Here is a 24,441-nt window from a genome sequence, read left to right on the forward strand (position 1 = left end):
ATGATTATAACTAAATAGAGGGCCGTGCTTACCTCTGGGACAACCGTCATAGTTAGCTCCCTGGGCAGGGGTTTCTCCGTCCGGACAACATCCATACACTGTCTCATTGCAGAAATCTCCTGAAGGTCGCCCATCAAGGTCACAACCCCCAAAGTTGGGTCCTGCACCGAGGAACACAAAAGTAAATTCAGTGGGAAATGTTAAAAAAAATTCTCAAATCAATCCTGTATACTGAATACCAGTACTTTATGTACGCCCTCAGTCTTGGCAAAATGCAACAAATATTGGACACAAGCAACAGAGTTCATTAATTTATTTAAATTACATAAAGTTTCAAATATAATAGAATTACTGATGGACTGATCTAATTACTCATTTCACTTTAGGCATATTGCATTCATTTCATATCTATGAGCAGGCTGTACAGTCTAGTTCATTAAAAGTGGATTTGTTCCAGTTCTCTGGTCTCTTTACCTGTAGCTTCACTTATCCCATCCTCACAGCAACCCCAAGTCGATTTCTGCAGGTAAAAAAAACAGTTAAGCACAAAGCAAAGGTATCTCAAATAATGTTGTACATTGAAATTAATTTTTCACCATGTCTGGATATTCTAAGGTGAGTTTGCAAATAAGTGTTAGCAGCAAACTCTGGGGATTCTAACAATTTCACAGTAATCAAATCTAAGGCAGTCAAAGCACTATAATTTGGCATAATAAGAAAACAATATAATTTGAGGAAAGCCCTGGGTAGCTTCCATACCTTACAGGGATCTTCATCAGCACAGCCAGCGTAATTCTGCCCTGATGCTGCAGTGATTCCATCAGGACAACAGCCATATCGTGAATCATCACAGAGCACTGAAAGGTATAGAGAAAATTTAACCTTCGCAGCAATTTCCATCAAATCAAGAGTTTCTGTGCAACAATTTCTCCAGATTTTCTCAAAAAAATTTAAATTTTGACAATTTTCATTTCACTGGTTGTCCTATCTCTATATCAGACAAGTTTTATATTTACACTTGTCCTAAATGTCTAAATTTTTACCTAATGATAACTATCATAATGATACGCAAAAGTGAAAGAGGGCTGCCAGCATACATACACAGTGTTTTGGTCTTGCCCATGATGCTACTTTTGGGCCCAACACCCCGCCCATTGAACTGTGGGTACACATTGATCATATAATCTGCCCCATCCATAAGGTTATTCAGCGTGTAGGAGCGCGAATCAGAGGTCAGGACTATCTCTTTCATCGGGTCCTGTTTCACTGTATCTCTGTAGTACTTGGTTCCCAAGTAAGCCACCTAAAAGGAATTTGTGTTCATTGGGTAGCCTTAAAAACACTAATAATGTGAAACTGTTTTATTAACATTAAAAGTTCTATTAATCTGTATGTGAAAATTATTGTTTCTTCCTTCTGAAGCATTTTCTAGTATATAGCTACCTAATCAAAGAGCTTCTACTACTCTGAATCATTAAATCTATTTCAATCTTCTACCTCGATCTCCAAGTAAAATTTCTAAACCAAGTCTCGGAAGATTCCAATGAAAAGATTTACACAGACGATCACTGTATGTACATACTATGATGTGCATAACGGCCATTAGTGGTGACTGAAAGTCTAGCGCAGTTACCTTGTAACTCTCCACATCATTGTTCTGTGGCGGCTCCCAAATCACCATGATCTCATCAGAAGTTGCATGGTGGACATTCAAGTTCCTAATCATGTCTGAAAAAATGTCCAATGGAATGCAATGTATGCCAGTAACTGTCAAGATTTATTTCCCTTGTAACAACTGATGAAAGACTTGCTTATTGGAGAAATAGCCATAAATTGCATCTTAGATAAACTTTGATGCATTAAAACAAGACCTTAAATTCAATTGAAGTTGAAACAATGTTACTCTTTTCTTTTTAATACTGTATGTGACTCAAGGTCAACTTCAATGTATATGACCTTCCTGATTCCATACAGAATCACCTTACAATCATTTACCTGTTTGTTTTGTAATGTTTTTTACATACACAAACTTGATTTTCCTATAAAATATTATTAAAAAATGCAAGTTATACATACCCAATACATAGATGTTATTTTTACAGAGACATTTACATGTTATTGTAAGGAATGGTTTTAATTTCCTAATTCATGTGTTTATGTTAGTCAATGTTTTTGTACAACACCCACTTTTCAAGCTAAAATGTACATCTACATATTTTCTAACATTTAATACATAAATCCATCAGTGTTTTATTCACAGAGAGAGTAAACTGTTAGACATTTAACATTGAATGAGTGGCAGATATGTCTGCATAATGGAAGAAAAAGGAGAAGAAGAATGGTCCAGTTTAATCCCTAAATGAATTTTTTGCTCAAGTCAGGGTATCTGATATTTAGCAAGCCCTTATAAATAACAAGTGCAGGTTTCTTGCAATAAAAAAAACCCATTGCAATTCACCACCATGCATGCAGAAATAATTTTTTCAAAATGATATGATGTACAACATTTTGAATTGGACTTGTTTACCAGCATTAAATTTTTACACATTCTACAGCCAATAAATGAGAGGTAAAAAATGTATATCCCATAACATATATACATGTACATACATTTTACTCACAAATACTTATTTTAATAAACACTTCATACATAACTTGTACATAATATTACACTGTAGATGCCACTTCAAGTTTAATTCTGATAAGACAACTTGATCATGCATCATTTGGAATATGGAATTTGCATAATACAAACACCTTTACATAAAAGCAGTTTCACGGACCTAAAACTGTAATAAGATGATACACATGTACTTTATATCATATCAAACACATGCATATCAGTGTATGTGTATGATCCTCCATGCAGTATTAATGCAGTTTACATGCGGTACCTTTTGGCATGCATCTGGTGAAACATTCCTTCCTGTCTCTGAAGTTATTGGCATTGCCACCACATCCGCCATATGTAAACAGCTGACATTCTTTGGTTTGTGCATTATAGTACCACCTTTGTAGGCGGGCCCTGCACCGCCCAACCTGAGGGGGTAACTGACAAGGGTCCTCTATGGAAGCCAATCAAAATATTGTGCTGACCATTTGATACATTATATGATTTACCATATATATTAAGGAATGTCATATCACTTCAAACGTCATATTAACAAAATTGTTATTTTAATACCATTACAGTTGTAAACTCAAGAATTTTGATTTTCAAAGAATATAATTTTGTATTCATTCAGTTAAATCTTAATGAAAATCAAATAAAAAATCTAATGACTTCCAGCCACACATCACAGCATTTTCAAAGCAGAAATCACGCATACTTATATAATGATATAGATAAAAGCTTCTTATGAACCTAGCATTACTGGTAAATAAAACATAGCTGGGAGCACTGAAACACAACAGCATTTAACATAACTTTTTGATCACAATGCTCTTTAAAACCAAGCTTAAAAATAAGGAAAGACTGAAAAATGTCCTCAGCATAAAACTACCATCTCCACAGCACAAAAAATATGGATATTTACAAATGCTTTTAAGGAAAATGATCAAAATGGAGATTACTATGAATGGAAAGATGCAAATCTAATAGGCATTGCAAACATAATGCATAATTTTTAAGGTAATACAGGGTCCAATAAGGCTTTCATAAGGGCAATATGAGGGGGGGAGAAGGTAAAGAATGCATATATTCATGAGATTATCTTTTTTTCTTAAACGCGATCTAGGGTACTCTTTATTTGGAGGAATATAAAGTTTTGCTAAATAAAGGCTTTTATATGATGCATACAAAGATTACAAAAAGGTTTTATATGATATTGATGATGATCATGATCTGATTATTTTCAAATGAAGAGTCCGATTAATGTCTGCTATTAAAGAAGGAAAAGCAACTGCAGGTGATATGGTACAAAGTTGAAACAGTTACAAGAAATATACAGGAAGTTTGGCAGGTACTCTGTAACACAGGAAATGTATGTAGCACAGCTATAGATATATACATTCAAAGAAATACACAGGAGATACATTACAGGAAGTGTCTATTAAATGTGCTATGATAGACCAGATGAGTGCACAGCCATGCTCTGGCTACACATATATGCAGCGCTACACTCAGCTAACCTGTGGATGGGGACACAGGGGGTCTCTCTGTGGGGTAGGTCACCGGCCCTCCACGGCATGCTGATTCGCATTCGCTCTCCGATTCGAAGCGGTTGCGATTTCCCTCGCATCCACCATACCAGAACTGACTACAGCGGCCCTCGGTTTTATTGTAATACCACTGCACACTAAAGTCCCTACAGGGACCTCGTACTTTGTCTAGCTCACACACAGAGCCCGACTCCGGCTGTAAGGGGGCCCGTGTTGTGGGTGCACGAGTCACCGTGGGTGCACGAGTCACCCCTGTAACAGGAAAACTCCAGGATCAACACACAGATCCAACCCATCTATATCTTATGTTACTTGTTATATTTTAAGCAGATTGCATTCAAAATGCAGTGCAAATTAACATGCAAACTCAAACTAAACACAAAAAGCCAATTGATTTTAGCTATATATTTAGTGGGTTTATCTTCAGTGTATAAACTGAGAAGCCCATTGGATACAAAGCTCACCGTGATATGTTAACTTGCTAAATTATGATACAAAATACATGTACATGTATCATGAATAAATTTCATAAATTAATTTTGAGTATGGGTTTAATGCAAATTCATAGAAGCAGAACTTTGCACATGTATTTAAAACATCCAGACAGGACACACCAATACAGCAGACAAATTTTGATCATCAAATGATGGTCCATTACCACTGATTCATGATAATGTATATTAGTTTTTATCTAAACACATTGTGCATTATCTATTTTTCTTGGCAGATTGAATAACTAAACTTTTTACTCCTAATTTTTAGATTAACAATCCAATGTAACATGAGGTCTTTTGGTGCCCTGACAAGCCATGTACCTGGTCTTCCACCTCCCCCTGTACACGTCTGCTGGCATTCCTCCTCGGTTTTGAAGTTGTTGTTATTTCCTCCACAGCCCCGGAACCAGAAGCGGTCACATCTCTGGAGATCAGTCTTGTAGTACCACCTGATCTCAAGTTTGGCCCCTTCACAATCCCGTCCCGAATCGGAGGGCTGCTGACAAACTATAAAACAAAAACAGCAGTGTTAAGTCTGCATGTATACTTGCAAAGTCAAAAGATGCATTTAATACTGGTACAATATAAACACCATGCAGTGATGTATGTTTATAAATCTAAGTTACTTTTCTTTACATCAAGAAACAACTGTTGTGAAGTGTAAGAAAAATTAAGTGGGCTTTGAATTTTCAAAATCTGTACTATAAATTGATGACTATACCAGCTAGTAGTTTGTTAGTAGTTATTAGCTTGAATTTTTTTTCTATAAAAAAGGTGTAAAGATGTGAATTTCCCCTAAATGTATTTGTTCCTGGGATATTAATCGACGATATTTGGCAACAAAACTATTTACATCATGTAAGAATCCCTTGTAAAAGCCAAGCTCATATAAAATATTCATGATCATCAGAAATGAATCAATTTCCCAGAGACAAAACTGCACTTATTGAATTGCCAATTCCTTTATTTTTTTCTTCTTTCCTGAAATAGGTCAAATCGTTGTATTGAAAAGAATTCAGTATCATATAATTAAAGATGTTTCTGATTTTGCACAAAAGTTTGACCATGACCTTTAAATTATGTTATACATTTTAACATCTAAAAAAAAAAAAAGATTGAAAAACTTGGCACCGATAGTATTAAAGCGGATACATTTAAGTTATGGCCATCTGAATAAGTCTATGTATGTGTCTACCTTCTGAACAAATATCACTGTAATAGCATATAATATTCTTCTTTGATCTCATACGTTTATCACATGTTAGAAACCAATTGCCGTCAAGATCATACATGCACACATGCAATAAACTTTTTATCATCAGTGGTATTGAAATTGGAGTAATATAAAACTCGGACCTCATATTAACACTCTTTAATGCAGACAAAAACAGGTCTGGCTATCATTGAGTGATTGTTCACTGAAAATGGATCTGCTTGACTTTTGGCTGTTTGATAGTTAAAAAACATGTAACTCTCTGACAGATTACAAAACCAACAGGACTTAGAATGCCGAATATTCTAGGCATGTGTCACCCCCTGTGTTCAGTAATAAAATCGCAAGGAAGGGGTAACTGAACTGTTTCTTTTTTCGTCACTTTTTGTGAATTTCAATCAGAGGAGAACAGTTGAATTTGATGTGTAAAAAAAGAAACAACCTATATATATCCTATTTGACACATCCCCTCTTTTTATCCAAAGAAACTGAGGGGGATTCTCAAGGAATTTATTATGAAAAAATCTGAAATATCTTATCCTTTCAAAAAACATTGCATAATTTTTTAAAATTATCATCTGGGTAATTGCGAGTTGTTTGTTTAATGCAAAATCCCTGTACACTTTTATATTTAGCTATTCCTAGAGTGATAGATGGGGATTCTTAAAGAAGTTCTTGGACTTTTTCTCAATTTAGCGAATTCATTTTGTTTGAACACAAAGGGTATTTTAAGGAATATCAAAGTATCTTGCAAAAAGAGATGGAAACAAGAGCCTGGAACTGCTAGGGTATACCTGGTCTGTCCTCTGACTGCGTACAGCCCTCGTAATTTGACCCTCGGGCAAATGTCACACCATCAGGACAACACCCATAGTAGCTATTCTGACAGGTCTGTTTATCTGTTACAGGTCTCCTATCTGAAAAATTGAAAAATTGAGAAAATTTAATGCATTGAAAAAAAAAAAAATCATGCATTACGCAAGATGGTAATTGTCATCATAGGGAGCAATCATCATTGATATAATAAATTTGAATTTCCGCTTTGTTGCAAAATGCTATTGCTGCTTTTAAAACCATTGCTCAAAAGATCGAGAATTATCTCAGTCTGTTTAACTTCAACTGTAACCATGTTAAAACCTTCATATTTTTTTTCCATCAAAATCAAGAAAAATGTCTGTCTTGCTTCCTTTAAGGCACATCTTTGTTATTTTGCACAGCGTTAAGAAAAGAGCAAATGGTTGTAGGCTTTCACCACACAATAAATAATCCAGTGTAATCCTTTATACTGGTATTTACCATAATGAAAATGAACCCTATATTATCATGCTGACCATATTACAATTTTTTTGGTTGAATCTGAATGAATTCATTTTTCTTTTTCCTTTTTTTCTGGTGATATAACTCAATCACCTAGCAGGGAGAGTGTAGACTGTGTTTTGTTACTTCAAAAGAGCTCCAACTGAGCCTGTGATAAAGATATTTACCAGTTTACTCCTAAACTTATAGAGATAAAAGCCTTCTAAGCTGACAGCCCATCTTAAAAGCCTGTGGTATATTTGTACAGAGTAATCATTGGAGCTGCATTGTTCTTGCATTATCCCAAATTCTAACAATGCAAAGGTCAAGATAAGGCCAAAAATTCTAGACCCCAAATCCCACCCCTTCTGCAGTGCCAGGCAAACAAATATTGATGTTCCGGGGTGTACATGTCGTGGGGTAAGATATATGACTTGGGACCACCCGACCCAAAGAAACTTAATAGTCCAGCAGCTAACATCTCTGTTTAAGCTAGACTTCATACTTCACACTCCATGAAATTGCTCCAATTTAATCATCCATATAAAGGCTGGTCCCAACAATTTACTGGGCCACATGACTATAAAGTCATAAAATATACTGACTGTGATAGCCACTGATAGCATCAAGAAAATAATGAATTTGATGTCTGAAAATCAGAGCAAAAACCCAAACAATCCATTAATGCTGAGACAATTACCAATACGAGATGGCCTCTTTCATTATTTGCTGAAACATCAAACCTTTGTGAGCTGGACTCCAACAGTTTTCATTAACTTGTTAAGTTTCCTAACCAATATACTTTGTAGTTTAAACTATGCTTTGCATCCATAAAAATTTGCCATCATCCCTACCGCTTGATTTATTAAATTTCTTAATTATTTTGATAAAGCACAGAAAATCTAGATTAATTCAGAATTGCACATGTAAATCTACCGTACTTGTATTTCTACACTGATCTTCATCATTGCCATTGCAATCTATCGCAAAATGAAACCCTTGGGACAGGGCATATCCAGCTAATACACAGAAATCGAAGCATTTTTCTTCTCTATATCCTGCAAATCCAGCAATTTTCTATTCAATTGTCAATAGAATTTCTTGCTCTTTATCAACAGGAATGCTCTAGTGATCTGAACTTGTTGCCACTGTGAAAGTTTAATACATATACCAAGTAATTACAAAACTTGAGACCAGTCTATCACCACAAAAACTCGCTGCAACTTTATTCAGTCAGAACACTTGATCATTCTATTTAAAAGGGCTCATATTTTGATGAGATCTTGATTGCAAAAGTGTCACCACTTTCATTAAGAATTCATTGTTACCAACAGATTAACCAACATTTGATGAATCCTTTGAAAGTAATTGAAAAGATTATAAAGCAGCAGTCTTTATAAATTACCAATAAATGAAAATACAGCAATGCTCATGGTGAGCATTCGATGAGCAGATACCGCGGAGGCTCAAAATTCTTATGCATTCTTCCGATCCCCAGCATCTGTTTCCTGTGAAGCTTTGATTCAATTTAAACTTCTATCATCAAATTGCGCAAAAACTATGCCAGATTTTAAATATTTCGATAAAAGCAACTTTTGACATGCAAAATTATTTGAAAAACAGTTATGAATTGATAAAAAAAATTGAAGGTTCTCTCATATATTAGCTTTGTCTTTAGTGTCAAGTACGCAGTAACAGAATTCCAACCAGTTTAGCAACAGATGAATCATATTGTACACTGCAAGGTTATAAAAAAAATTCCATGCTCCTTGCGGGTGAGAAATTTTACCTGAGAATTACCTACATACAAGCAATAACCCATGCACAATTTCATTTGCACCAGGACTTTATGAATGAATCAGACTTCCAAATAATAGAAGGATTTACCCAATCGGTGTGTGAAATTTGTCAATGAAATGTAGGTTTAAAGTGGTTGGTGGCACCAAGTCATCAACTAGCATTTACAGGGGTACAACCTGAATAATGTATGGCTTCTCCTCTTGTACTACATCTTGAGGTGTCAATAAACTTTAAAGGACAAGTGTTGTCTTTATGTGCATAAATTTACCCTCTAATAGTCTTAAGTTCTATCTGGTTACTGAATTAATCCACAATGGATGCCCAGACGGGAGTGAATTTCTCTGTCAACTTAATTCAGTTAAACTTGTTCAACTAGATTGTACAGATGTAATAGAATTCATTTTGAGTACCAGCATGCATGTGTTTGCATGTTGTCCATCTGTAATTATTGAGAAATGCAGGTACATGTCAATTTATCTGTAAAATTTGAAACATGCTGGCAGCAGTTTAATGCAAATGGATGAATAACAAATAACTGTAGAGTATTCTAATCAGAAACCTGACCTTTTACATTCCAACATTTCAAACATTTAATGTGTGACAGTCATACCAATTCTCCCATTATGGGACACTGCAATATACATGTATTAGAGAATTCCATGAACATAATCTGGATTCTGTGAACTGTTTCTCAAATTGTCCAATGTAGAAATTGTTATTAATATCAAACTTGTAAAAGTATACTTTGAAAATATATGCTGCTTGGTATACAAAATATCATCCTTTTGGTTCAACTTGTTAAAGAACATGATGGAAAGTGGAGGTATCCGTGTGCGTCACAGGCTAAACCTTCTATTGTAGTGTCAAATGACTCCGTGGGATGGTGTCAGTCATAAAAGGTATCATTTCCACAACTTTCAAATAAATGTCACAGGTATCTCAACTTTACATTTTAAACTCAAATCACATTTTCCAGAATACCATAGTTTTAAAAATTACATAAAAGATCAATGTCTTACAATGTCTTGTATAAGACTGTTATACACTAGCTTTCCATGGCCTTGCACTTTATGAAAAGTTTCAATAAGATAGTAAATATACCCCAAATGTATGACAAATAATATCAGATTACAATGAACAAACATAGCCAGAGAGGCACTCCTTGACTTGACCTAGCCATAAATGTCACTGCCAAGCATTTTTGATTTCTATTTGGGTAGACTACTCGGTTTGAAAAAAATATTCAATGATATATAGTTATGAATCAGATTACACCTCAAAACCTTGCTATCCTATCATGGTTTAGTAATTGTTTGCATAAGCAATAAAGACCAAGAATACTTCCTGTCCTCTTATTAAGAGAGTCTCAAACATATTTTGTCTGGTGAAAATATCTGAGACTGAGAATATTTATCACATACTCTCATCTTAAAGGTGCTTATATTAATTCATTATTAAAGACCTATTACCTAGAAAAGATATTGTCTTGTACATATAAGTGCAATAAATAACTTCAAACTATAGATTTAATGTAAAAATAATTCCAAATGATTAACTAGTATTATCGGACAAAATCTTAAACAACCACTTCCAAGAACAAGGAGAAATAATACAATATCAATTTGTTATTGACTTTTTGTTTATTTTTAATTAAGAGAATGATTTTGTAATTCATAAACATGAAAGTCTACCAAGTTCACAACAACAGTGAGGTCAAATTGTCCGATAGTCCTGTTCATGCTAACGTTTGGAAAGGTGTGGGAGTCCAGATTAGTACCTCAATAACAAGGACTACAAATGTTGATTCAATACTTCATCTGAGTCACGCTTATTGAAGCTGAAGTATCTAACAAATTAACAGAGACTTTCTATACAGACACCTGTCCCTCACAGAGGAGGACTGAGTTCTCGGCTTGAATGTCAGGCATTAAACACAGTTTCAATTAACAATAGTCTTCTCCTCTTCAATTACTGCTGGCTATCTCAAATGTTGCTAGAGATTTTCTACGCTCGGTATCGTATTCTGCATATTGTCAATGTACTGGAAATCAGAATAGTAGCTTGCACATGTGGGCAGAATGCAGCCCAAAGCATACTGGTCAAATTACAAGATACTAAAAGGTATTATATCATATTTTGTTTATGATATTGTTAATACTACGTAATAAAAGAAATCATATCATTTACAATATGAAGATTCGTAGCATTTTACAGAGATTTTTTATCAATTAATGCACACGGAACAATTTCATATCAAATTTTAAGCACTGAACTTTTTCCACGAGCCAAGGAACAAATTTTAATAAGCTGGGTGCTGGCTTGTAGAAATGGAACAGAATTATATGTAATATGCATATCATTCACATAATTATCTGTCTTACATGCATTAGCTACAATACCTTTTTATAGGTCAAAATAACAATGTCAAATTCATATTTATTTTTTTTTTTAAGTTTTGAAAGAGCTGAGCAGAGCAAATATGATGTCTTTCAAGAAGTAAATTATGCTGAGTCAGGGAATTAAGTCTCTGCAAAGATCGAATTGGAGACACCAAAGCAAACAAGAAAATATTTTACCATGTATGAAATATTTCAACATTTGGTGTCAGGAGCTATCGGAGCCAGGAGTTATGTAAGAGGAGATTTTTATATCATCTGTACATCTGATATATAATATAACCTTCAACGAGAGTACAATTTCTTAATTGCAGTCATTACCATAAAAATACATTTACTTCGTTTCTACACAATATCTCAAAGCATCGTTTTTCTTTCCAGTGTGATATATTTTCCTGCATATCTAATTTTAATATTTCAATACAAAAAACATACATTACCTTAACAAGTCTTAAGGCCAAAATGCTAAACAAGTTTGCCTTTTTCATCAGGTAATAAACCAATTGAAAAACTTCCTCCCATTCAGGTTTTTGATGAAATTCATTTTTCTTATTCTTTACAGTAAGCCAACATTCAGCTATTTATCATTAAACGCTTTTTAACTGGGTTTTTTTCTGGTAAATAACGTAACATGTACTTACCGGTATTTTCTGTTCTACTTCCAGAGCATTTTTCTTTACATTCGTCCTCTGTATTGAATCGATTGTCGTTCCCATCACAACCTCCATACCAAAATCTCTGGCACCGATTAGCTGTACTGTTGTAGAAGTAAAGTACGCTGTAGTTGGTACAAGGTCCCCTCTCCGGCTTCAGACCACATGAATCTGACACAACAGGAGAAGAATAAAAAATCAAAATCACAAAAACTACTGCTGCAATCCCAGACAGGATATTTTGAGGTAGAATCCACCTGTTCATCATAGAAATTTAGGCTCTCCGTTCCCTTCAATACACACAAGCAGATAGACAGAGAAGCTAATGCACACCAACATCCAAAACCTCTCCAATAGAGAGAGAGAAAAAAACTTCACAAAAATTAATCAATATGAATAATCCCTCCGAATCTAACTATCAACAGGCTCTCAGACACTGCTAATTCCAAAGTGAATTAACTCAGTGTAAAAATTTTCCACTCTGGTAGCAACTAAATCTCTATTTTGGAGGACTGTAAAAATTCCGTGTCCTATAAATATCACAAGTCGCAAAAAAAGAAGTTTTTTTTAATTTCCTCTCTCAACAATCAAAGCATGGTTACTATACTTTTTAAAAGCCACCACTATCTGAGGGGATTTTAAAAAGAAGTTTTTACATATGGAAGAGAAACTATCCACAGTTTGTTTCTTTAAAGTTCCATAACACTATATTGGTCAGCACTTGTCACGGCTTTCTACCCCCGGTCAAACACTATTAAGACCGGTGTTTCATTAGTGGGTCACCAGACCTAGAAGAGGTGGGAAATGCTATTTCCTTTTAGAGTTGAAACTCTGTATGTTTATTATCTTGAAACCCCTCCCACTCGAGCTGCCATTAAGCAGCCAGACTTTTTACGGTATTTACCTGATAAATTTGAAAGAACCTGATTACCATGATATTAAATAGCTGTTAAGAAAGCTTTGAAAAATGTCCGACTTGCACATGTGCTATCTTTTGTTTGTATATGGGCAAATTACAGAAACTGTACTTCAACTATATAGGTGATCAGAGTCACAGAATTAAAAGGGGTACCCAACACATGTTCATGTAGAAAACTCCACGGGTTTTAAACATTTAAACAAATAAACCTTGGTGATAGTAAAATGAACACGGTGTATACGAGGTGTGCAAAGTTAGCAAACAGTTCTTACATAAGCACTACTTTAGGCACTAATCTCTTTGCTTTGTCGGGGGAACACTCTATAATGACCGTGAGCATCCACCTTCTGCATGGATTGACATCCCCCTCATGCTTATCAATGTCTTGTAGTTCAGATTAACTACCGAGATTGAGCAATGACTGATGTAAAGAGACTGGTTTATTGGTTTGAAAAAATCTTCCCATACCCCTCTTCCCATAATGTTTCACTTGTATATTTAAAAAAAAACAACCCAAAATCAGTAAATCACTTGTAGTTTTCATGAAAAAAAATGAACAAAAACAAAATCATGTATTCAGAAAATGACTTGAATTTAAACAATGTGACTTCTACCAATCAGTCATTTCTTGTGTTTCTTAATTCTCCGAAATTTAATCTACTTAACAATTATCTGTTTATGAAGGTGTTATGAGCAATACTGTTAAAACCCCACTGTACAAAAATAGCATGAGCTTCCGTGAATTGTTGTCTAAGGGTGGCTAACCAGTTGATTAGCAGGTGGAAATTAAATGCCTTCCTCTTCCTTCTAGTGGTGTAAACGTTACTTATATAAGCAATCCTTCCTGTAATTGGTTTGATAATTTAAGATTTTCTATCAACGTAACAAAAGAATATGTGCAGTGATATTTATAATACCTGGGATTTTAATAAAAAATTAACAAAAAAAACCCTGTGTATTCTCCAAGCGATTCAATATTGGTTTTAATCTTTCATCTCTCTCTCTCTGTCTGGGGCAAATAAGAAAGAGACCTTATAGAGCTTTGAGCTGTGTTATCATGCAAGATTAAATCTTTCTTCCACTAAAAGTATCACGATATCTATCTTTTTCAATCAGTTCCTAACAATGCTCTCTGTTTAGGCTCAACTGAATGTTCGTTCCTATAAAATCAACTCCTTACATAAGAAAGGAGACTTTCTGATTAATTATTGAAGCTAGGATGAATTCAACAGATTAGAATCAAAGGATTTCTCCTTTCGTCAACAACTCTCGGATGTAAGAATTGAGAAAACATAGGAACGTGGATGTTCTAGAATTAAATTCTCATGCCACAACAGTTCACAAATCTTCGCTTGTTTTGCTACCTTTCTCTCCCAAATAATCACTTATTTGTTTAGCTTATTATCTCTCGTAGAAAACGTGCCTTACTCGGACCAAGTAACTTACTGTACTGGGTATAGATTCATTGTCATCCAGACATCACCCATTACAGCCCCAGGTAGTTTATGGTCTAGATAGTATCAACATTACATAAGAACCTCAACCAAAAGTGATGATTTGACAAACTTAAAGAGTAGAGTAATGTACATTTCGGTGCTGTAAAGTTCTAGAAGTTTCCTAAAATGATCTACAGTGTACTCAATGTGTTCATTAGTTGACAAAATGTGCCAATTATTATGTAACCACTTCTTACGGTCCTCAGAATAAGAGCTTTATAAATACATAGCACTTCTTTTAGTGTTAAATTCAATTTTTTTGTAGTGCTGAATGATAAATAATAAAAGCTGATATGGCATTTTAAAGGATTTCATAACCTACTCAGTACCATATAGCAGATTAATAAGAGAGTGCTTTGTACCATATATTTTTTTTTTTACTGTTATTAAAAAGAGGACCAATACTGTGGTTCCATCAATATTCGTTGAATACCAAATTTTGTGGATTTCATTGTTAAGTTTATCCACAAAATTAATTATTCATTGAAGTGCAATTTCTACTAATAATTTGTATTGATCATTGTCCACGTATCCTTGAAACTGTGATTTTCACTTTATCCACGAAAATTGATACCCTTGAATATTAATGAAACCACAGTACTGATTTTGTTTTAGCAAAATTGGCAAGTGAAAAGTGAATGGTAAAGTATGAAAAAGTTAATGCTTTCATCTATTTAATGCTGCATCATGGATACAATAATGAAATTGAAAGATTATGGTCTTTGAAATTGTTTTTTGTTTCCTTTTTGAAAAAAAATACAAAAAATGAAAATCAGCTTGCTCAGTAAATTTTGCTGTATTTCTGACTGACATTTATCTAATAGACTCCTTTAAGGCAACTGTGGCATTGTTCTTTTGCAATGCAAAATGACAAAGTTTGGTGAAATATGATGTAGCATCAATTGTTTCTTTTACATCATTTAATTATCTACCCACTAAAACTTCGTAAGTAGAAGTAGGTAAAATGTATATCAATTGGCTCTGCAAGAGAGCATGCAGATCTGCAGTTATTGAGAAGGGGTATGTAAATTGAAATAAAGTTAAGTTTATATTCTATGAAGAAAAGCCCACTTAAAAAAAAACACATTTTAACTGAAGCATTCATTAGAATAACACATACATTGCTTCATTGTAAAATGTATTGACAGAGGACAGGGCAGGTGCTGAGTTAGGGACCAAAATGATCCATTGACTGGACATGTACTGAAGAAGAAAAGGAGAGAAGAACAACAGGTGGTTTTTACACCCTTCAGACAAGCTATAACCATTAGAGGTTAACAAAGATGTTCCTTGATTGCTCTTTGTCCTACATTGTGTGCGATTCAAAATTACACCTGTTCTAATGTCAAATATTATTTAAAGTAAGACTTTATGTTCCGTTCTTTAACCAAAACTCTTCACACACCCCTCAGCATGAAAAAAAATTTGGGCCTCAAGTAATCAAATTGTATCCTTATCCAATGGAAGGTTGCATTTGTAAGCTAATTAATTCATAAATTTTAAAGATTTATGTGAGCTACGGTCAATGAACATGTAATCACATTCCAAGTTGAACCTACATCTCATTCATCAACTTATTTTTCACACAGCTTCAAAAAAAGATGAACTTTCTGAAATATACCAAATTGGAGTACATGAAAAGACCTGCTTTTGGTAATGAGAGTTGCAATCTTTTGTTCTTTTAAGATGAGTCAAGTGACCACTTCTATCTCGCTACTTGACACAAAAAGGGCTAAATTTGTTCTAACGAGGTCATCACCAGATTATCTCTATCAAAAGACACTTAAAATATCAAACCTCTTCCCCTCCCAAACTGCGTCTGTCTTTTATAAGGGACACTTGGTTATAAAATCTTGCTCAAAGGTTTGAAAGTTCAAAGATACCTGACCATGAAGTGACAATGGAAGGAAGAACAAACAGAATTGGGATAAATATCATTAACACATATAAATGTTATTTCTTTGCCTACTTTGCACTAGGTAATTTTTTCCTTTAGTTTTGGATTATACATGTATATGTCCCGAGTTTACATTGCAAAGACTGCAATTCTCCATGCAGTTTCATATGTTACTATATACCATAAGCTTAATAAACTGATCTGTACCAATCATTGCTAATATTACTTTTGACAGTACACACATATAATGACTGAAGAAGTAATGTGATTAGTGCATGACCCCACTCTCAAATAAGTTTGTTAAACAACTTCAACATATATACCAAATTAATGAATACCTCGAACAAAAACATCAATACTTTTGTATTCATGCAATGTAACCTCAGATAAGCCTATTATCATGATTCTCAATATTTTTCATAATATTTTTTATAAAACAAAGTTATAGCTATCCAATATTATCCTAATAATTCATATCTATTTGTAATATTGAAGAAAAGATCAATGAATTGCGTATGAAAAAACCTTTGGTAATCTTCAGGAAACATATATTCTGTTGTAGACAATCTGAAAATTTATAACAAAGAGGAAAAATAAGCACCATCTGAATTATTAGTTATGAATTCATCAATTGAAAAGTAAGAAAAAAATTCATCAATATTAATATAGAGCACCTGCCAGGGTTAAGATTAAGGATTCAAGGCAGGCTATATTTTGATTAACCAATAATAGAAAACTGCAAAATTAAAAGAATTATAATGAATAAAATCCATGTGATATTGATTTATGTCTGCTTAATTTTTTTGAAATATTCTGAAATTCTTTTTTTTAATATTATTTGAGGCTTTTTAAAAAAAAGGGGGGGGGCACTTATTTCTAGACCCAAAAAATAATAACTGTGGGGCTAGGGTGCTTATAGGGGTAGGACACTTAATACGAGGAGTATGGTAATATATTTGTGACAACAGGAATATAGCATGACGAAAAATTTAGAAATTAAGTTGACATATGACATGGGTGAACTCAACATTTCCGTTGGTCACTTGAAAATGGTTTCTGGTCACAAGAACATCCAATTATAATGAAGTGGTCAGGGTGGTTTTAGTTAAATACATGTACAAGTGACCCAGCTTACTTGGAGCGCCATAATTGTCTTATATGTGTATTAACAACACACTACAATGACTGCATACCTATAAATACAAAGCTCAAGAAATCTTCAGAGGGGAAAATATACCAATATTTTTGAAACCGAAATACTTGAATTCATAAAGAATTAAATCTGTATATTAATACATTGCTATCTGATGTAATATTCTAGGATCAAAGTATGATATGATCATATTGATATAGATTTTGCTGACTGTATACATGCACAAACATTTTCATCTAAAACATGCAGTGATTTTGTAAGTTATCTTAATTATAGATACAAATAAACCCCACAAAACAATGCAAATTCAGATAATCGTTTTATTTTTCTGCATGTATCTTAATTGTTTACATGTAATTACTATCGGTAAGTTCTTCATATTTTTTTCCTTCAATCCATAGGACAGTGAACCAGTTTTTGAAATGATAAAGCACTGGTAACATATCCAATAGGCTAGAGGAGTATGGTTACTGCTTCCTTTAGAACAATTCGATATCAGCAGGATGGTGATCATATTTCTGCCATCTTGATTACTTTTACCTATAGTATACAGAACGATTTTTGAAAAAAATACTAGTAACACATTTTGATCCATTAGGCTAGAGGAGTAACTGCTTCCCTTAGAACAATTTGATACCAGCAAGATGAAGACAGAGCGTTTTCTCTCTCTCAGTCTAGACGATCTCCTCCTGGTCTCTGTACTAGTGGGGTCACATAGGTACGTACATAGACCAAATTTTATGAGAACCTGTTCATTAGAGTAATATTTCATCTGAGATGAGTTGAATCTTAAGAAAATCTCAGTGCAATTTCTTTGCTATCGATGTGTCGACAAGAAGAAAGGGTTTTTTCCCAGCAAGAGCTTTTGCAAGAGCTCTGTCTGCTCATCCCCCTCCAGTGAGAGAGTGGGAGGTTGTGGTTTGCGGTCTAGGCACATGGTGCCTATCCATCTAACCAAGTGTTTTGTCACTAAAGAGCAAGGAAAGCTTTATGTTTCTCATAGGGGGCCAAGAGTTGCACTTATTGTTAAAAGGATGATCATTCTTCTAAAACTGTGACTTATTCAAAGTCCAAATACCAGTATATAATTATTGAATTGGAATATATGCATTGCTGTCATGAACAGATAATTAAACTTGAATGTATGCATTTACCAGAAAAATACCAATAGGACTTGGTGGCCATGTTTTAAACTACATGTAGTACCATGATATACATATCCCCTTACAAAGAGAGCTCTGCTTTAAGATATAGGAAAACATTCAAATTTTAAAGTTAACTGAAAGACATAGAATATATCCACACATGATGGTTTACTAAAGCTTAAAACAAATTGATTTTTTTTGTAAAAAAAAACTTATGGTTAATCTGATGGGTAGTTTGTGGACCACCCAGCCTCCTTAAACTGAGTGATTAAATTAGTGGACCGCGTCAGCAAAAAAAGGATTTTGAATTTATAAATTCTGTTCAAGGAGGTGAAATGTGCAAAAGAAAACACTTGGAATTTAGCGGCAAGGACATGCAAGCTTGCATTCTGAAGCCCCAACATTATTAAATGTTCATATTGTCAGCTCTAAGAGTAAACTTTTTTCACTCTCCAGACGACCAGCTTCCACAAACACCCCGGTCAACTGTCTTTGTCGACACTTCATTCAAGGGAAAAGAAAAACACTACCCCAACAAAAGGATGATTTTAAAATGGAAAGGAAAAACTGACATTCTCCCTGGTAAATGGACGTGAATCACCGACTTTATAAACTGTTCCGGATGACTGATAATAAGGTGACACTGGGTACCAAGTACTAGTTATCCAACCATGGTGGCCAACAGTCAATATGGTCGCCAGTCCAGTGTCAATATTTGTCCATATATTTTGCGTATTGTCAGCTGGGTTGGAACACCCCCTTGTTATTCCTTACAGAAACATTGCAGTTAACAAAGGGACAAGCCTGCATACACATTTGATAGGAAATGACATGGCTTTCATGCTTGTATACAAAAACCAATTCAAAGACCTATATTAGCTAAGGTTTTATCAACCTGTTTAAACATATATCTTCATTATAATGTCAATTAAAATAATCTTGTTTATTAGTCATCACTGCATGTCCAAAAGATTCATGTTTATCTACTTTAAAATTCTTTCTTGATTGGTTAATTAATATAATGAGCACAGATTCTTCTAAACAAACAGTTTAAGTACCACTTGACAGTACTTGCATTTTAACAGTCACAAGTAGGGAAAGTGGCATGGCACGAACAATAATGATTAGTACTCTTCACTTACACACTAGTTTGAACTGGATATTCAGATAAAATTGACTTTCACTTTGATGGTTTTATATATATATACAGTCATATAACTAAATCTATTATGCCTGTAATTGCAATGGGTCCTAGCTGCCACTTCCTAAATGAAAAGAGAAAATTTTGTATATTTGCATAAAAATATTACATATCAAGTTATCTGAAAATCACTCGTTTTGAATAAAATCACAACTATGCACTTTATGCAACATTAAATCCTGACCTATTTCGGAATCAGCTCCTCCATCACTCAATCATTACAAGAGCCCATGACCCTTGAAGAAAATGCTGATACATAGGTCATTGCAACATGACAAAAGGCTGGCAAAAAAATTCAAATAAAATTCAATTTGATGTACAAAACACTATACATGTATTAGGGAATAAAATTTATTATTATGTGTCAACCCCCCCCCCCCCCCCCCCCCGAAAAAAAAAAATGAAAAAACTAGCAGAATCCCAAATTAAACAGTGCATTATTTGAATTCAAATAATTATAATCATTTTACAAGCTGATATAAGAGTAAATGTTTCCTCTATTATGAATAGTTTGGAAATTACAGATGACATTCATATATACCCTCCCCCCCCCTCTCTCTCTCTCTCTCTCTCTCTCTCTCTCTCTCAAATTTATACAATGTGTTCAATGAAAATTACCTTTTCAAAAACATTTAAATTTGCATTGAGAAAAAATATAATAATATTTTCAGCAAAATTCTCAGTTCGCTCTTCACTTAGGGCACAGCAATAGCAGACCAAAGAGAGATAACTCTATTTACTTCTCTGTTTCCAGAGAACCAGGAAGGCTGCCAATATCTGAGATTTATTAACAGTCACTGCAGTCTCTACAAATTGTCTCACAAAAGAAAGGTATTGGAAGTAAACACCACAAAAATGCTATTCTTCTTTTGGAACTAATTAATTAGCTTTATGTTGATTTTCGACATTCATGCATTCGGCTAAAAATCTGTCTCTATAATGGTTTTGCAGGAATCCTTTTTCCTCCCATTAGTATCACACAGTTTGGAAACTTTGGTCTTCACAGAAACATGATAAAAATACACCCCTAAGAATAATAAATGTTGGTAAAATGTTGTTTTTCTAATTGGGTGCAGGTGTCTTCCATCCTAAAAGTTTCTTAATCGGTAGATATGTGGAATACTGTCTGTATTATTTTCTGTGAGTCATTTACAAGCAATTGATTGGAAGAGTTCCACAAAATTTGTTCTACTTATTCACAATATAATGCATTTGCAATGTATGTAGTTACAATTCAAGAAGAAAGCACTTTTTATAAGATTTAAAAGAAGTAATAATTTGAGTGCAGATGCATTTTTTTATTGGCACTTCAATGGCTTTCATTTGAAAAGAAGTTTAAATCATGCACTTGCAATATATCTCAAGAATCCCTATTTTGTTATTAAAAGTGCAAACTGCAAAAATCAAGTTTTAAATATACTGAAATATTTTGCAAAAATCACACTCCAAAATATATGACTCATTTAAAAAAGGCAACTGCAGAGTTCTAATTTTTGTTTGATTGCTGTTTACTTGGAGGAGGGGAGAGGGCGCTAAATGATTTCAGTCAGAGACTTCCTTTAACAAGACATGGAAAACAATCCATTGTTGGCCTAAAAATCTATGCAAAAAAGGTTGATCCTCCCTTTTCAAACTGTGAGACTCACAATGGGACTGGAACTTATACCCAGATTCTGTAGTGCCAAGGAGGTGAATCATAGACTCCCCCTCATTTGGGATAAGACAGGTTTACCCTGAGCATAAACTGGTACCTTTGTTCAGTTTGATGGATCATTAAGTGTCTTGTTAAAAAACAAAACACACTACATTAAGTATTGACAAGGGGATTTGAACCAATGACCAGTCAGGTTCTGGTCAAATGTGTTGTATGCTTCAATAATGCTGATGTAGGAAGACTAAAACATATTGTATATAAGTGCATGCTGTATAGTGCATGCTGTATATGTAACAAAGACACAGCACACAACAGCAGACCACTACAACAAGGTCTAAGACAATATACATGTAGGTAAAACAAAATCAAATTGTGTTTCATTCAAAACTTAAAACCCCTTTCACAATTGGCGCACGAGCAGAAGCGACCAAATATTCGTGCAACCGAAAAAATTAGATATGAATCGTCTATTGTTGCTGAAATAATCGCATATGAAAAAAGTATTCGTACGAATTTGGCAAGATCTAAGCGATTGTTGTGTAATGTAAACGCATTGAATCTTGCGATATATCTTGCGTCTGTATACCACTGTTGTACAACGAAAGCAACTGTTGAAAGATAATACGATAGGAACGCGCGAGAGACTAGGTGATCGGATGATTGAACGTGCGCCAATGTGATTGGACGTGCGATTATGCGTTCCATGGTACGAATGATCGTGCGAGTCAGAGGGGGTATATACACCGCCCATATTCAGTAGACATAGTTGAAAGCGAGAAAAGATGCCGCCCAAGAAGATACAGATATGCAGCAGCATTTATTATCATAAATACCTCAATATGATTATTCTATCTAATTGGTCTAGAAAGTCACGTGACAGGGCGATGTCATAGGAATGAAAAAGCCGATATGAGCAAACGATGTAGACAAATATGATTAAATCAAAAATAGTTAATCGACATTATGATGCTCTTTTTATCTGAGAACCAACTTAACTATCTATGATTTATGAAAGAAAAGTGAGACAGTTACATAGGAAATCAAACAATCACGACGTTAATGTTGCGACTGTTGAAAAGTCTTACATTATTAGAAATCAACATATTTTGTGTAATCATATGTTGCTTGATATAATAAAACGTTTATTGCATTAATGTTCAGGGAATATGAAGATTTATTCCCCAGAAAAAAAATTTCTCTCCGGCGAAGCCATCGGGAAATATGTTTTTTCTTGAGGGAATAAATCTTCATACATGTATTTCCCTAACCATCATGCAATAAATGTATATTGTAAATTTTGTTCTGAAACAGAGATACTTATACAGGGTATACATACTAGTAGCAAAGCATGGCATATTGAGGCTGATAAGTCATGCAATAATAGTAAAACGTTGCAAGATTACATGAGACACGTTGAGCAACAGTCTCACGGTCGCAAAACAGACACATAAACACCAGCAATTTATCTTACGATCTTTATAAATCGTGTATCACTCTTGCGAGTACACAAAACGTTGTAAAACGTTCGTACTAATGTTCGTGCGTTGCACTGCAATAATTTGGATCGGGTTCAGTCGCGTCTGAATAGTGTGCATGTCCACTATTCAGAGGAGACTTGATGCGACCAGTAAAACGTATGCAAAGAATGCAAGAGCTCGTGCAACGTCTGCGAAAGCTCGTGCGAAGCTCAAAAATTTCGATCACAAAGTGGTCTAAAGTGGTCGTACGCCAATTGTGAAAGAGGCCTTAGGGAATCTAAATCACTTGCTTATTACTGCAATAACTATAGATTCTGAATTCAATATTATTTCTCAATGAGCAGAGAGTTCACTGGTTAAACCTCTTGTCAAAAATGTGAATAATTTTTCAAGATATGAATTTATGAATAATTGTAGATGGGGAACTTAATCCCCTGCCATTTATATTTTATGAGGGGAGTTTCTTGTAACAGGCTCCTATCTTTCTTCCTGTGCTCCCAGGCACCTATTAAAGAAAACCTTTTGACTCTTTGCCGACCTCTTTGTGATCTAGCTCATTTTTCAAACACATTTAACTTATTATAATTGCCATTTTTTACATTCATTTGTACATCATTTGACCCTGAAGCCATTATGTGTTATCTAAACAGAGAATGCCAACATTTTATAATGAATTCTATACCATGTTCTTCATGAATGATTAAGATGGTCTTTTATTACTTTTTTATCACTTCTTCTTTAAAAGTATTATAAGATCATCTTCATTTATTTTTTCTTATTAAATATTAAATAAATCTTCATTTGTAAATGTGTATTAATGACATTACATGTTTTATATTCATACATGTGATCTACTGTCTGGCCATTTGCAATCTGGCTCTACATTGGACTCGCCACTAAAGTTAAGGTACATCACCCTAATCACCAAGAGAGATAACTCTTGGAAAATCAATTTGGTGGTATATCATAATAGAAACAATCACAGTGATAAGAAAATAGGACAGCATAGTCACAATATTCATGTGTCTTGAAATTTTAATAGCTAGATCGATTGTAAAAAACTGACAACTTGGGCCTCAATACCGTGGTATTCAGGGAGAATAACATTGTGAAGTTCACAAATTAATCTTACCATCAGTATCTATAAAAAAATTCATCACTTTTACTTTTTGCTTCAAAAAGATCATCATCCCAATTTTAAGCCAGTTTTTTATCCATATTTTACAGAAGTCATGGTACCAAATGGTTGACATTGCCATCAGTTTTTCCTGAATGTTTGACTTAGAAATGTCAGACTTTTTTTTAGCAACATCTGCTTTTTGTTATTTTACCTTGACCTTCACAGGTAACTGCTGCTGATGTCACCTGCCAAAATCCTAAGCTCCAGAGTGAGGTTCAGCCAGATACTTTGATTTTTGGCCAAGACTATTACATACACTTCCATGACAATAAGCAATTTCTGTCCAAAACCATTTCGTGGTTTGA

The 24,441-nt window shown here is 34.3% G+C and overlaps 1 protein-coding gene across 7 annotated transcripts in view; it reads right to left on the bottom strand.

The window, feature by feature from the left end:
- The window catches only part of LOC105341789 (papilin), a 68,399-nt gene that overhangs the window by 13,304 nt on the left and 30,654 nt on the right, over window positions 1-24,441 (bottom strand). For 3 of the 7 annotated variants that reach the window (XM_066088197.1, XM_066088198.1, XM_066088196.1), the window contains exons 16-25: window positions 12,002-12,184; window positions 6,663-6,785; window positions 4,977-5,162; window positions 4,132-4,413; window positions 2,895-3,065; window positions 1,634-1,728; window positions 1,102-1,303; window positions 760-857; window positions 475-520; window positions 33-161 (exon numbers count right to left, since the gene is read on the bottom strand). In XM_066088197.1, the coding sequence (XP_065944269.1) occupies window positions 33-161; window positions 475-520; window positions 760-857; window positions 1,102-1,303; window positions 1,634-1,728; window positions 2,895-3,065; window positions 4,132-4,413; window positions 4,977-5,162; window positions 6,663-6,785; window positions 12,002-12,184 (1,515 nt within the window). The remainder of the gene's footprint in view (window positions 1-32; window positions 162-474; window positions 521-759; window positions 858-1,101; window positions 1,304-1,633; window positions 1,729-2,894; window positions 3,066-4,131; window positions 4,414-4,976; window positions 5,163-6,662; window positions 6,786-12,001; window positions 12,185-24,441) is intronic. The other 4 variants (XM_066088200.1, XM_066088199.1, XM_066088201.1 and 1 more) reach the window with 4 other exon arrangements.

The sequence above is a fragment of the Magallana gigas genome, chromosome 6 (genome assembly GCF_963853765.1).
Source record: "Magallana gigas chromosome 6, xbMagGiga1.1, whole genome shotgun sequence".
NCBI classification, from domain to species: domain Eukaryota; kingdom Metazoa; phylum Mollusca; class Bivalvia; order Ostreida; family Ostreidae; genus Magallana; species Magallana gigas.